Here is a 13,027-nt window from a genome sequence, read left to right as displayed (position 1 = left end):
TTCTTTTCATATCCACTTTGTGAATCGTATCCAATTTGGAAGCCTTTAATTTGAGCCATTTTAGATTCAAAAAAATATTTTATCATTTATTTTATATGAACAATGCATTTTCTTTACAGTAAATTTAAACTACTTTAACTTTTTGATACTTTAATATTTTGAAATGATTCCACTTGTGTAATAATTTGCAGATTGTCTTCTTTAAAACATTTTTTAATGTGTTCATGAACAATTACAAATTTAGGTTTGGATCGTAAACTTTCACATCTATGTTCAATAATGGGGGGGGGGGGGGACTTAATGGGTTAATGTGGTCATAAATACATTCAGAGTCTAAATAAATGCACTTCTTGTTGAGAAGAGTGAGTAATGGATTGCCCCTGCATTAAACTGGAAAATGAATGCACTAATGCAGATTAACACACTTATTTTGAATAATAGTGACCAGACACAAAATTAAAAACGTTGGACAGTTTTTCTTTTTATTACCGTATGTTGGTGATCTTTTAAAAGCGGTTTGGAGTATAACATCTGTTAGTGCATATGTCTGCTTCACCTTTCTTACATCATCTTTAATACATGTCATCTACACAACAGTTCGGGGAGCGTCCGGCCGTGAACCCGCAGGACGCGTCTGAGCCGCATGATTTAGGGAGCTTGAAGTTGAATGGGACTACAGACGCTCTCATCAGATGGCATTTTCGGTGCATCCCCATCACAAGTATCCCTCCCGACGAAACTGTTCCTGCAAGATATCCTTGTACTCGTCAAAGCCTCCGTCCACGCGGTGAACTCGCCCCGCCTCGCACACCCAGAGCTCCTTACAAACCATCCGGATCAGGCGCTCGTCGTGGGACACCAGAACCACACCGCCCTGACAGAGAACCAGTTACAGTCAAAACAAAAACTATTCAGAAGCCAGATATCAGTTTTGTACTACTGGATGTAAGAGAGGATAGCACAAATTAAACTATGAAATATTATACCCAAACAATTGTTCATATAGTGGACTACCAGAAAATTTGATAAATTATTCAGACACTAGTGCATGTTTTGTGTTTATTAAATGCTAATGCGATCTTTTTCCACCACGGACTGAACAAACATGTCGACACGAGAAGACTCTGCTCTTACTCTGAACTTGTTGAGGGCTTTTCCCAAGGCTTCAATCGTCTCCATGTCCAGATGATTCGTCGGCTCGTCCAGAATGTAGAAGTTGGGGCTATAATAGAAAGTCAGATTCGTTAACATCTGTCAAAACGAGGCACAGAATGATTAACTGAGGTTTGGAAGATGCAAATGAGTGTCTTTCAGAAGGTCAGTCTGTGAAAATCTGGGTGTAAATGAGGGTTACAGGCAGAGTATTACAGTTAACTGAAATTAAAACACACAAAATTTGACATGTATATATACACACATACACACCTTATGTTTATAGCATAATATTGCATATTTATAAATGCACAAAATATAATTAATTTAAATAGCAACAATTAAGCATCAAACAGATTAAACATTAATGAACAAAAATGATAGTTGCATGATACCATAAGAAAACTAGTTAGAAGCAGCAGGAGCAAAAGCATGCGCCCATGAGAGTGTGTTGATGTGTGTTTTACCAGGGCATGGTCATCTGAGCGAAAGCCACACGACTCTTCTGTCCTCCTGACAGACTGGCGACGGGCCGCGTGGCCAGCTCCCCGGTGATGCCATACCCTCCCAGCTGATGACGGTACTCCTCCTCTGTGTGACCTGACGCATGAAAACAGTTTATTTATTGCTATGTCAGCATCTATGGCTTCCCTAATAGTAGACAGTTCATTCAAACAGAAAACATACCGTTTACTATAAATACAATTTAAAGATACTACGCATCAGCCGTGCATTTAACTTCCATAATGTGTCATATTAGAGAAACTGAACATTTGATTGCATGTAGCAACAAAGAGCTAGAATAACCGGTCATCATCACAGAGACTGTCTCAGTGTGTGGCTGTGAATGATGTGACTAATATCTTCATTACTGAACAGGACTTGAGTGATCAGAAGTGTCTCTGTAGGGGTCAGCGATGTAATCCTGATGATTTCTGATGAGGATATAAAGTGCCAATTTGAGGAATTACCAGGGAATCTTTTGAGCAGCAGTTCTATTGAGCAGACATTCAGATCCAGCTGATCCACGTGATGCTGGCTGAAATAACCGATCTTCAAGTTTCTGTTTTAAAAGACAAAGGCATAAGTAAGAGACAGACAGAGAGGGTCTAGTGTCGTCAGCGTCAGAGTGAGGCTCACCTGTGAGCGTATCTGGTGCCATTGACAGGCGTCAGCTCTCCCATCAGCAGCTTCAGTACAGTGGATTTACCAGCTCCATTCTCACCCACCTACAGACAGACACACACATACATACAACCAATGGATGAGTGCTCTCGAAAACCAAACCAAAACAACATAAAACAAACCAAAAAGAAACTAACCAAACCAAAAACCAAACAAAACCAAAATAAACAAACAAAAAAGTAACCAAAATATAATGCATGGATTTCATGGACACATGGATGAATGTTAAACATGATCAAAACTTTGCCGTTAAACCAGTTTCCCTTCTTCCTTTCATTGCAAAAACACTTGAACGAGCTGTGTTCAACCAAGTCTCTGCCTTTCTCACACAGAACAACCTCCTCGATAACAACCAGTCTGGTTTCAGAAGTGGACATTCAGTCTTGGAGAGGTGAGGTGTCCAAGTCTCAACATTTAACTACTGGGGTGCCTCAGGGCTCAGTTCTTGGACCACTTCTCTTCTCTGTCTACATGGCATCATTAGGTTCTGTCATTCAGAAACATGGCTGTTCATACCACTGATATGCTGATGACACTCAACTCTACCTCTCATTCCATCCTGATGATCCGACGGTAGCTATTCGCATCTCAGCTTGTCTAACAGACATTTCTTCCTGGATGATGGATCATCACCTTCAACTCAACATGTTATGACAGCGACCGGCTTTTGTGATGGAAAATTGGCAGTAATACCGCCACCTTGCGCAGCTGTACCTGAGTGTCCCTGGGACATCAGTGCGGTCGGAGCACATCTTCTCAACAGCTGGACATATAGTAAATAAACGCTCTGCTCTGGACCCCGGGAATGTTGATCGACTTGTTTTCCTGTCCAATATATTTGTAATGGTCCTAACCTTTTTGTGCATTTCATTATGCCTGCCTAGTGCTGCCTAGCCCAGCTGTCGGTTACGTTCAATAAAAAAAAAACACACACGGCCTGTTCTCAAGTCTATTTAAAGTTTCATTTTTTGAACAGTTGTTTGAAATGGATTGAATCATTATTTAAAATAATCTTGGAGATTTTTGAATTGCCTTAATCATAAATGCAGCCGGGTTGAAGTCTGCAGTGATGTTTTTCTTTTCTTATGGCAGCCGTCCCCTCTGCATATACATTTTTTCGAGAATGTTGCACTCCTGTTGCTGTTTGTTATTCTGCATGAAACTAGATGCCAATAATTAAGAAATATTGCTGACTCTTTTCATTCGAACGGTATTTGACGTTGAAAAAGGAAACTTTTTTTAGACATGATTTTACAATCGATTCAATGAACACTTATGTCTTAACAATCAAAAATGATTTTTTCACAAAAATGACAGCACTACAGCCTTATGTGCTTCTAGAAGCTTGCATTCTGCAAGTGAACGTGGCTTGGTTGTGCCATCCCAAAGAAGCACAGTCACTTTCACAGACTTTTAAATGTTCCTCCTGGTGGAATGACCTCCCCAACTCAGAGCAGCTGAGTCCTTAGTCATCTTCAAGAATCGGCATCTCTTCCATCTTTATTTGACCCTCTAACTTTAACACTATTATAATTCTATTCTTAAAATAATAATAAAAAAGATCTCTAACACTAGCTTGCTCTTTTCTTTTTCTATTCTATCTGTAGCTAACTGAGACTTGTTATAGCACTTATAGATCATTGCTCTTTTGTTGTTTTTGATTGCTTCCACTGTCTTCATCTGTAAGTCGCTTTGGATAAAAGCGTCTGCTAAATGAATAAATGTAAATGTAAACCTGTTTCCCACACAATGTCCTGCACACTTGATTGATAGTTTAGAGTTCTTTACCAATTTTTTCTTTTCTTTTCTTTTTTTTCCCAGTAAAAGCTTTTATGCAAACATTTCCAGCTTCCCCAGGTTTACAATCTAACTAATTTTGTGCTTTATATACTAAAAATGATTCTTTAGCACTTCTTAAGGTCATCTAATCGTACTCAACTTTGCTGTTTTTGGACACCATTAATATATACAAACTAAAACTCACTTTTAACATTCGATCTCTATATTTTAAAAAAAATGTATTTGGTCACCACTTGTGTGCTAGTGTATGAAAGATGGTTCAAGTGTACTACAAAAGGTGACTAAATACATTTTTATACATATGTACACAATATATAAAAATGATGTATACATACCACACATCATACATTATCATAACTATGCCAGCAAATGTCAGACCTCCTATTGCAAATACTTACGATGCAAATGCGAGACTCCAGATCAGCCGAGACGCTGAGGCCATTGAAGATTCGCTGGTCAGGATTGTAGCCGAACTCCACCTCATCCAGCTGCAGGATCGGAGGAGACAGCTTCTCAAAGTTATCCGGGAAACTGTAGGGAGAGCAGAACAAAACTCTGTTTCACTTCTGAGAGGAGTCCGTTACACAAATACATACAGCGAAACTCACCGTAAGACGGCTTCAGACTCCTTGACTAAGGGCTTGAGTTCAGGCCTGTGAGACACACACACACACACATACACACGGTGAGCCTACAGCTAGTGTGTTTGATCAGTAATGAACATGTGTCAGGGATGTCACACTTACAGTTTCTCCAGCAGCTTGAGTTTGCTCTGCACTTGAGCGGCTCTGTTGGCATTATATCTGAACCGGTCAATAAACACCTGAGAGACACAACATTAACAGAGGATTCAACTGGACTGCTTTCAATTAATTATTTATATATATATATAAAATTGTATATTAAGAAAATATTGTGTAAGTAAGTACTTTTTCAATTCTGGTTATTCATCATCAGTCAATAAAAAAACCTACTTTGATCAAAGAATGCTAACAATATTATCGACACAAGCAGACATCAGGAATTATTTAGACCCCTGCAACTTTCTTTTGAAATGTTATGTTGCAGCTAGGGCTGAAGATTAGGAGGGAAATTAAATACAAAATTAACTGCTGCAATTTTCCAATAATGTATCATAACCGTGATAAAATAAAATACAATAAATAAAAAAATAATAATAAAAATAAAAAAAAGTTGTTTTGCATTTATAGGGCTGCAACATCTGGTCAATTCTGTGATTTTATATTTTATTTATTTATTCATTCGCTTTTTAATGCCATGCCAGCATCAAGGCTATTTCAACTGTTATCTCAGAATAAATTACACAAGATATGCAATTAACAAAAAGTTATAAAAAGACATTTTAGATCTACAGTGGCCAAAATAAAAAAAAAATCTTGAATATATTCAGGTGATATGTCTTTAAATAAATTAAGTGCAGTTAACACACACCTCTGAATAAAACCTGGTCTATTTACATTAAAAACAGTACAATAATAAAATATGCTTCACGGTCATTTTAGTTTTTATGATTTTTAAACAATATGGTTATATAATTCTTAATAATAATAATCATCATCATCAAAAAAAAGCTAAATAAGACAGTCAAGTTTATATTGACTGTAAACCACACTTCACTGTGAACGAACACTTCACTCAGAGATGCCTCACATATATTTGAGTAATTAAATCACAGCTTTTGTGATTTCAGAAAAGCACCGAGCCAAATTGTGATTTTGGTTTATTTTCTATTAATAGTGCAGCCCTAGTTGCACAGAAGTGAATCCATACCGCTTTATAATGACAGAAAAATAATGAAAGTATTGTAAGGACTTGGGTTTCCTCCTCCTCCAGAGCTGTGGTCCAGTTCTCCATCAGTTGTGTGGATGTGCTCTGGTACCTGTATATGTTCTCTGTACTGTAACTGAGCTTCATATTCTCTCTGCTGGTTCTTCAGTCGGTCTTCTTTCGTCTTGATGAAGTTCTCGTAGTCTCCGCGGTAGCTCTCCAGCCGCTGCGAGTGCAGGTGTATGATGTCCGTCACCACCGCGTTCAAGAAGTTACGGTCGTGAGACACCACGAGGATGGTGGACTGCCACGTCTACACAAACAACACTTGCATTAGTGTGTCTTCCCACACTGTAGAACCAGTTAACGCCACTGCTTCAGCCATTAAAGCAGACTCGTCTGTCCGTCTGAAATATACTTACTTGTAAATAGTTTTCCAGCCACAGAATGGCTCGGACGTCCAACATGTTTGTGGGCTCTGAACAGAAGAGATGAATAGAAAAGCAGTGATGTAACTCCATCAATATTTAATATTTCCCACCATACTGTGTTCATTTTCCTCACCATCGAGTAACAGCAGATCAGGCCTGGGAAAACAAATCACAAAACAGAAAAAAAACGAATCACTTAAGCAGTACTGATTAGTTAAGTGATAATAGTTGTGATGATCGTAATCTAATTTGCAATAAAAGTGCACTATTATTTAATCAACGTTGTATTTTATTCTGAATAATAAACTTACCGTGCAAACAGGGCTCTTGCTAAAGCTAACCTCATCCTCCAGCCTCCAGAAAACTCCCTAAAATAAACACACGGACAATAAGAACCACTGCAGACGTGTAGAAATCAGCATGTTTTCATTTCTAATGTTTCTGTTTTCTGAAGAGACGTGGAGAAGACACTTATACGTGATTATTACTGCATGGCTACACACTCACTTGGTTGTTTGCTGTTGCATTGCGGCCGAAAAGCCTAAACCAGCGAGAATCACAGATGCTCTGAAAGAGAGGGAAACAAATCATTAATGAATATTGTATGATCTTTTCATTCGACTGCTTGACTACGCTTACACTGCTTTACACTAAATAACAATAATCTATTGAAGCAAGATGTGTCACGTTCTTACACCTGTCTGAAAACTGCAGAGTAATTCTATTTTATCTGATAATACACACAAATCAGTTTCTGCTCACCTGGCCGGCGCTTTATCCGCTTCGATTTCTTCCAGTTTCGCATAAATTTCCGAAAGACGAACACTTTCTAATCCATCCGCACTGAAAGATTAAAGACAGAAACATTAGATTCAATGACAACCACAATGTGTTTGTTCTTTTAATCTTGTTCATTCATGTTTCTTTGCATGAGCTCTGTTCTGTACGATCCAATATTACTTTCAGTTGATGATGAAATGATCAGGTGCTTACATTTAACACCGGTTTACTCTTTATATACCAAAACGAAGAGTTATTATAGATTATAGACTATGCTTTTGAGTTAAAATCATCTTAATGCTGGATGTGTTTCAGGTTTTGTCTTCTCCAGATGTTCACTGATGGACTGGAGTGCTGTGGATTATTGTGATGTTTTTATCAGCTGTTTGGACTCTCATTCTGACGGCACCCATTCACTGAAACACTGATGCAGTGCTACATTTCTCCAAACCTGACGAAGAAACAAACTCTTCCACATCTCTGACGGTCTGAGGGCGAGTGCATTTCCAGCAAACGTTCATGTGTGTGTGAAACAGATTAAAGACATGATTGTGTGTGACGTACGTTCCGTTGGCGATGTGTGCGTTGAGCGTGCGCTCCTCCTTCAGCAGCTCCTCTCGAACCGTGTCGCTCTCTAGGACGCTCTGCAGGGCCACGGTGTCGTCTCCGGCCACTTCCTGCTCCACGTGCAGAATAGAGATGTGCAGAGGGACTCGCAGGCTGCGGCTCGCCAGCATCTTCAGCAGAGTGGTCTTCCCGAGCCCGTTCCTCCCGATGAGACCGTAGCGCCTCCCGCTGGCCAGAGACAGCTCTGCACCCTGCAGCAGACACCTGTGAACACACACACACACACATGCTGCGAACACACTCCTGCTTCAACATGCAGTCAAGTCACGAGAGATTCACATGCGTGACCCTGCAGCCAGTGTTTCTGATGCTCGTCACTGATTTCTCACCTCTCCCCAAAAGACACGTCGAAGTTCTCGATGCGGATGTCGTAACTTCGATTCTTCCCGGACGAATCGACGCGGTTTTCTTTCTTACTGCTCGCCTGACTGGCTGAGGCCTCCTCCAGGACCCTTCAAAACACATCCAGACACAACGACACCACCCATCAGCCATCCACCCACCTCCACAAACTCAAGATCAGCAGTACTCACAGTGGAGACGGTGAGGATTTCTGCGAGTCTTTCTCGTTCCTGCGCTCATGCTTGGCTTTCAGTTTGGCTTCAGCTTTCTCGAGTTTCTTGGCATCCACAGTCTAACAGAACAAGAGAGGTTAATAAAGATAAAGGCACTGGACGCAGTAATCAAGAGGCAGACAGGAAGATCTCACTGTATTGGGATTCCTCTTCAGCATCCAGATCCCATGAACATCGTTAGCAGTTGATCCTGAAAGAGATCATCAGGCATTTACACTGAGCTTCATTCACGGTGGTGTATTTCTGCCAAAACCTGAATCAATTTCTTGTATGATTTATGCCATCTAGCTGTTGTGCATCATCACTAAAAGCCTATAATGAAGTGTAATGAGATGAAGACATTCACCTGCGTCAGCAGACACCTGTGATAACTGCACTGGAGCCTCCAGCAACACCTGCTGCTGTCCAGAGTCACATCTAGTGCTGACAACAACACATGATCGTCAGGATCTGTCCTTATGTTCACATTCACTAACGCTCTTACACAGACAGAGACAGGGGACTGAAGCACTACTACAAATATAAAAGCTTAGACAAAACTACTTAAACAAACATTCAAACGTGTTACTTCTGAGCATAAAATCTAGAAGACTTCAGCCATCTACTGGCCGTTACTGTCATAACATGATTCTGACCTGATGTATTATTCGCTAGATGGCAGCACAGTGCTGTTGAGTTTAACCCATAGACCGTATAAAAACATGGATGTAGATGTAGACTCCTGACGTGCGTTTTTGAAGCTTAAAATGTACAGAGCTGTCTCCATCTTGGCAGCGCATCACCACTTGACTCTCCCGGATAATCGAAAATGGGCAAAAAGGCGGGAGCTGGTTGCTGAAGCCACGCCCACATAGCGCGACGGCAAACCACCTGTCACTCAAGTGGCCACGCCCTTAATTATGCAGAACTTTAAGTCTTAATATAATTTAAACGGATGAGTTATAAAAAAAACAACAACACCCTCCTCACAGTTGTTAGACCAAACTCTTTTTTTGCACCAGGCTATAAACATGTTTTTTCCTGCTGTAAAGTTGGGCATTTTACCATGAGGAGTCTATGGGATTGAGCCAGCCTCAGGTGGCCAGTCGATGAACTGCAGGTTTAGTCACTTCCTTGTTGGCTTCACGAGAGAGAGCGGGAGGTTGCCGCTCGGTTTAACCACTACAAACATATCAGTTCACAAAATATTGTTAAAGTTCTTCTCATGTGTTGTTTCTCATGATTGTGATTCTTGGGTCAGCGCAGACATTTCCTCAAAGGTCCTGTTTACTTCAGATATACATCTAAACTTTCTCATGTAAAGTTCTGTTCATAAACTGCTTTCCTAACTATAATTTCTCAAATTAAACTAAAATAAGAAATGTGTTCTTAAAATGGAATGGTAACTAAAATTATAGATTACTGAAATGTAACAAAAGTAATCTGAAAGGTGTTACAATGTTACAATTATTTAAAAACTGTTATGTGGAGCGGACGAAGGTTAATTTCTGTTTCCGTTTCTGTGGCCTGCCATACATTTCTACATCCCTAATGCAAGTTGTCCACTATTTGATTTGCATAATTCCTCTGGCAAACTGGACCCTAAAACCATACAGATGGCTCCTGTACATAAACATCATCATCTCATCGGACACTCATCAACATCCTCTGTTTCTAGACAGAACACGAACATCATAAACCACAGCTCTGTGCCGGATCTCTTACAGCTGGAGTGTGTTGAACATCTGGAAGCAGATTTTCCGGATGTCGTCTTCATTCTTGTCTCCGACGTCTTGCAGAACGTCGCCGATGGCATCAAACACTTCCTCTCCATCCTCGAAATCTGAGCCGCCGCTGTCCAACACGCCTGCAGGATCACACACACACACACACACACACACACACACACACACACACACCCTCAGCAAAGAACAGGATTTACTCCAGACACATTTCACTTCTAGAGTATTTCACATCTTTAACAAATGCAGATATGCACAATTAAACAAGAACTTATTTTTAGTGTTATATGAGTGTTACATACTGTAAAAAAATAGCATTTAGTTTTCACTTTGTTTAATTTACCCACCCTGGCCATTAAATATAAATACATGCATTTTTAAACAAACAAAATACTATAAAATTGACAGTACAATTAACACTTCTTAATAAACATTTAATAATGCATGTCATGTTGCTATAAAGAAAAAGTTAAATAGCCCTTATTCATGAATGCCACTGTTTCATATTGAGCTCATAAATTAATGACGTTTTCAGTGACGTTCTCTATGTAAATGTCAACCCAGATCTATCTTCCATTTGAACAAATAAAGCAGGCGTTAAACTTGCGTACTTCATTAATAAGGCCTATTTACACTGAAATTAATAAGAACAATTTATATTTACACATGTACTTGCATAAAAATAATTTTGGACAAAGTAAATGAAGGCATAATCTGTAATTCACAAGCATGCAGTCATTTAAGTTTATCTTTGCATTTCATTACTTTTAATGATATTTGTATATTTCGTCTTTCTGAATGACATCGTTTATATAATCGATCACGTGATCTACCTATAACTAATGGGTTCTCTTAATGCTCGTTAAATAACACGTCAGGCAGAGACGGTTACACATTTTATATTATATTATATTGTATATTAATGAGGAGACGGTAAATCATATCTGTCTGTCTGGAAACATGATACCGTGTCACTCAAACTTCACTACAGCTGCTTTATTTATCGGATATAAACACGTTGTGAAATTATGCCTTGATTGAATTTTTAACTCCGGAGTCTGTTTCTTAAATTATTTCGAGGATAATGTCCTCAGATTCGTCTGTTAGCATGATCAACACATCAGCAGCTCTCTCTGATCTAATGAATGAACTCCTGACACTAACAGCGCGTTTAAGGTGTAATACAGAGATATTAATGTCGCAGATATGTACAGTAACATTACCAGTGATATAATCGAAGAGTTCGGAGTCGATCTGTGGAAACTCGTTCTTCAGTATTTGCACATACGCCGCCATCATTCACACGCACCGGGCCGAACACAGCGCGCATGCGCAGCGGCGCGGCAATAACACGTGCACGTCACGTCGCCTCTGAACGTTTCATAAACGCTTAGCTTAAAATGAAGCAGTGACGTCGGTGGTTCAAACATCAGTTTTTATGAACAGATGAATGGCGTGTTGAAGTTAAAATTGTTGCAAGCATTTTTATACAATTCTGAGAGCTTTTGGTTAAAAAATTCCAGCATCATTATTAAAGAAATGTGGTGGCATTGACTGGATGTTTACTTAAATTTGAGTTAAATCTTTATAAACATCTGCTGAAATGATCTGCGTTTCATCAAGATTTGCGATATTGGAAACTAGCACACACCAATAAGTTCACAAAACACAATTCCTGGAAACTATGAAGAAGGTGGCAAAAAATAATAAAATAAAATAAAAATAATAAAAAAGATTAATATTTTACTTTTGTTAGCTAAGAATTGTATTCTTGATGATCGTAATTCTTGAAGTGTAAATCTGTAAAATCTACACCGTCAATTATTTAGGAATACTCAAAAATGTGTCAAAAAAATTATATTTCTGGAATCTTGTTAGATTTTATAAATATAATGTATTTATTTAACTTTTTTTATTCCGTTTAATCTGTATTTATTAATATGAATGATTTATAGATTACTATTTTTTGTATTCTGTGTAAATCCCTCTTAAAAACTGATGTCTTTAAATGCTGTTGTTTGCCAATTTGTTTTGTAAACTTGTAATTTTGTATATACTTAAATAATAATAATAATAATTAGCTTTAGCTAAAATCCTTTGCTTTGAAAGTAAATTGTATATTTCTTTCTTTCAATATAGCCTGTGTGATTGGGACGTAGTCAACATCAGTGTTAGCTGCACAAGATAACGCTCTCCATTCATTTAGTTTAATATTACATGCATACCTTATTTAAACCTAATTCTTAATAATTATTCCTATTTATAAACACTATAAAAAGAGACTTTAGAAATACTGGAATACAATAAACTAATTATATAAAACATTATACTGACTTTATCTGTTAAGATTGTTTTCAGACCCATTACCCCAGAAGAAACAAGTGATTTTTAAAAATTTAATTTTTTGTAATTTAATTTTTTTTAATTAGATTTCAGTTAATGCTTTGGGTTTGCATCATAACATTCTCATGAAACAGTCAATATCTGAATTAATGTCCTAATTATTCTTTCACTGTGGGACTAGAGTTGAACAAATTCAGCAGAACGATCCTACATTTGTTTTTCACACTACAGGTGCTGGTCATCTAATTAGAATATCATCCAAAAGATTATTTCATTAATTCCATTCAAAATGTGAAACGTATATTATATTCATTTATTACACACAGACTGATATTTCTTTTAATTTTGATGATTATAACTTACAACGAAGGAAAATCCCAAGTTCTGTATCTCAGAAAATTTGTATATTACTTAAGACCAATACAAAGAAAGGATTTTTAGAAATTCTGGCCAAATGAAGTGAAAGTGACATTCAGCCAAGTATGGTGACCCATACTCAGAATTTGTGCTCTGCATTTAACCCATCCGAAGTGCACACACACAGAGCAGTGAACACACACACACACACACTGTGAGCACACACCCGGAGCAGTGGGCAGCCATTTATGCTGCGGCGCCCGGGGAG

At 38.4% G+C, this 13,027-nt stretch overlaps 1 protein-coding gene across 1 annotated transcript; it reads right to left on the bottom strand.

The window, feature by feature from the left end:
• Nucleotides 1–456: 456 nt before the first annotated feature.
• On the bottom strand, nucleotides 457–11,448 carry abcf3 (ATP-binding cassette, sub-family F (GCN20), member 3). The gene is made up of 21 exons (XM_052548108.1): nucleotides 11,283–11,448; nucleotides 10,043–10,184; nucleotides 8,685–8,761; nucleotides 8,473–8,528; nucleotides 8,297–8,397; nucleotides 8,093–8,215; nucleotides 7,701–7,967; nucleotides 7,119–7,199; nucleotides 6,864–6,923; nucleotides 6,668–6,724; nucleotides 6,490–6,512; nucleotides 6,348–6,403; nucleotides 6,038–6,238; nucleotides 4,884–4,960; nucleotides 4,746–4,790; nucleotides 4,536–4,668; nucleotides 2,293–2,381; nucleotides 2,124–2,215; nucleotides 1,620–1,752; nucleotides 1,135–1,222; nucleotides 457–874 (listed from the first exon to the last, which is right to left on the bottom strand). Exons 1-21 carry the CDS (start codon nucleotides 11,356–11,358, stop codon nucleotides 716–718), a joined length of 2,136 nt encoding a protein of 711 aa, XP_052404068.1. The 5' UTR covers nucleotides 11,359–11,448; the 3' UTR covers nucleotides 457–715.
• Between the last annotated feature and the right edge of the window lie 1,579 nt (nucleotides 11,449–13,027).

Source organism: Carassius gibelio, chromosome B2 (genome assembly GCF_023724105.1).
Source record: "Carassius gibelio isolate Cgi1373 ecotype wild population from Czech Republic chromosome B2, carGib1.2-hapl.c, whole genome shotgun sequence".
NCBI classification, from domain to species: Eukaryota; Metazoa; Chordata; class Actinopteri; order Cypriniformes; family Cyprinidae; genus Carassius; species Carassius gibelio.
The sequence above is the reverse complement of the archived record's forward strand: the minus strand, read 5'-3'. Positions and strand labels throughout refer to the sequence as shown.

Coding starts and splice junctions, on each gene's coding strand:
- abcf3 (XM_052548108.1), bottom strand. CDS start 11,358: ATGATGGCGGCGTATGTGCAAATACTGAAGAACGAGTTTCCACAGATC. Junction 7,968..8,092: donor GACGTGTCTTTTGGGGAGAG/GTGAGAAATCAG, acceptor GTGTGTTCACAG/GTGTCTGCTGCAGGGTGCAG. Junction 6,239..6,347: donor GGCTGGAAAACTATTTACAA/GTAAGTATATTT, acceptor TTGTTTGTGTAG/ACGTGGCAGTCCACCATCCT.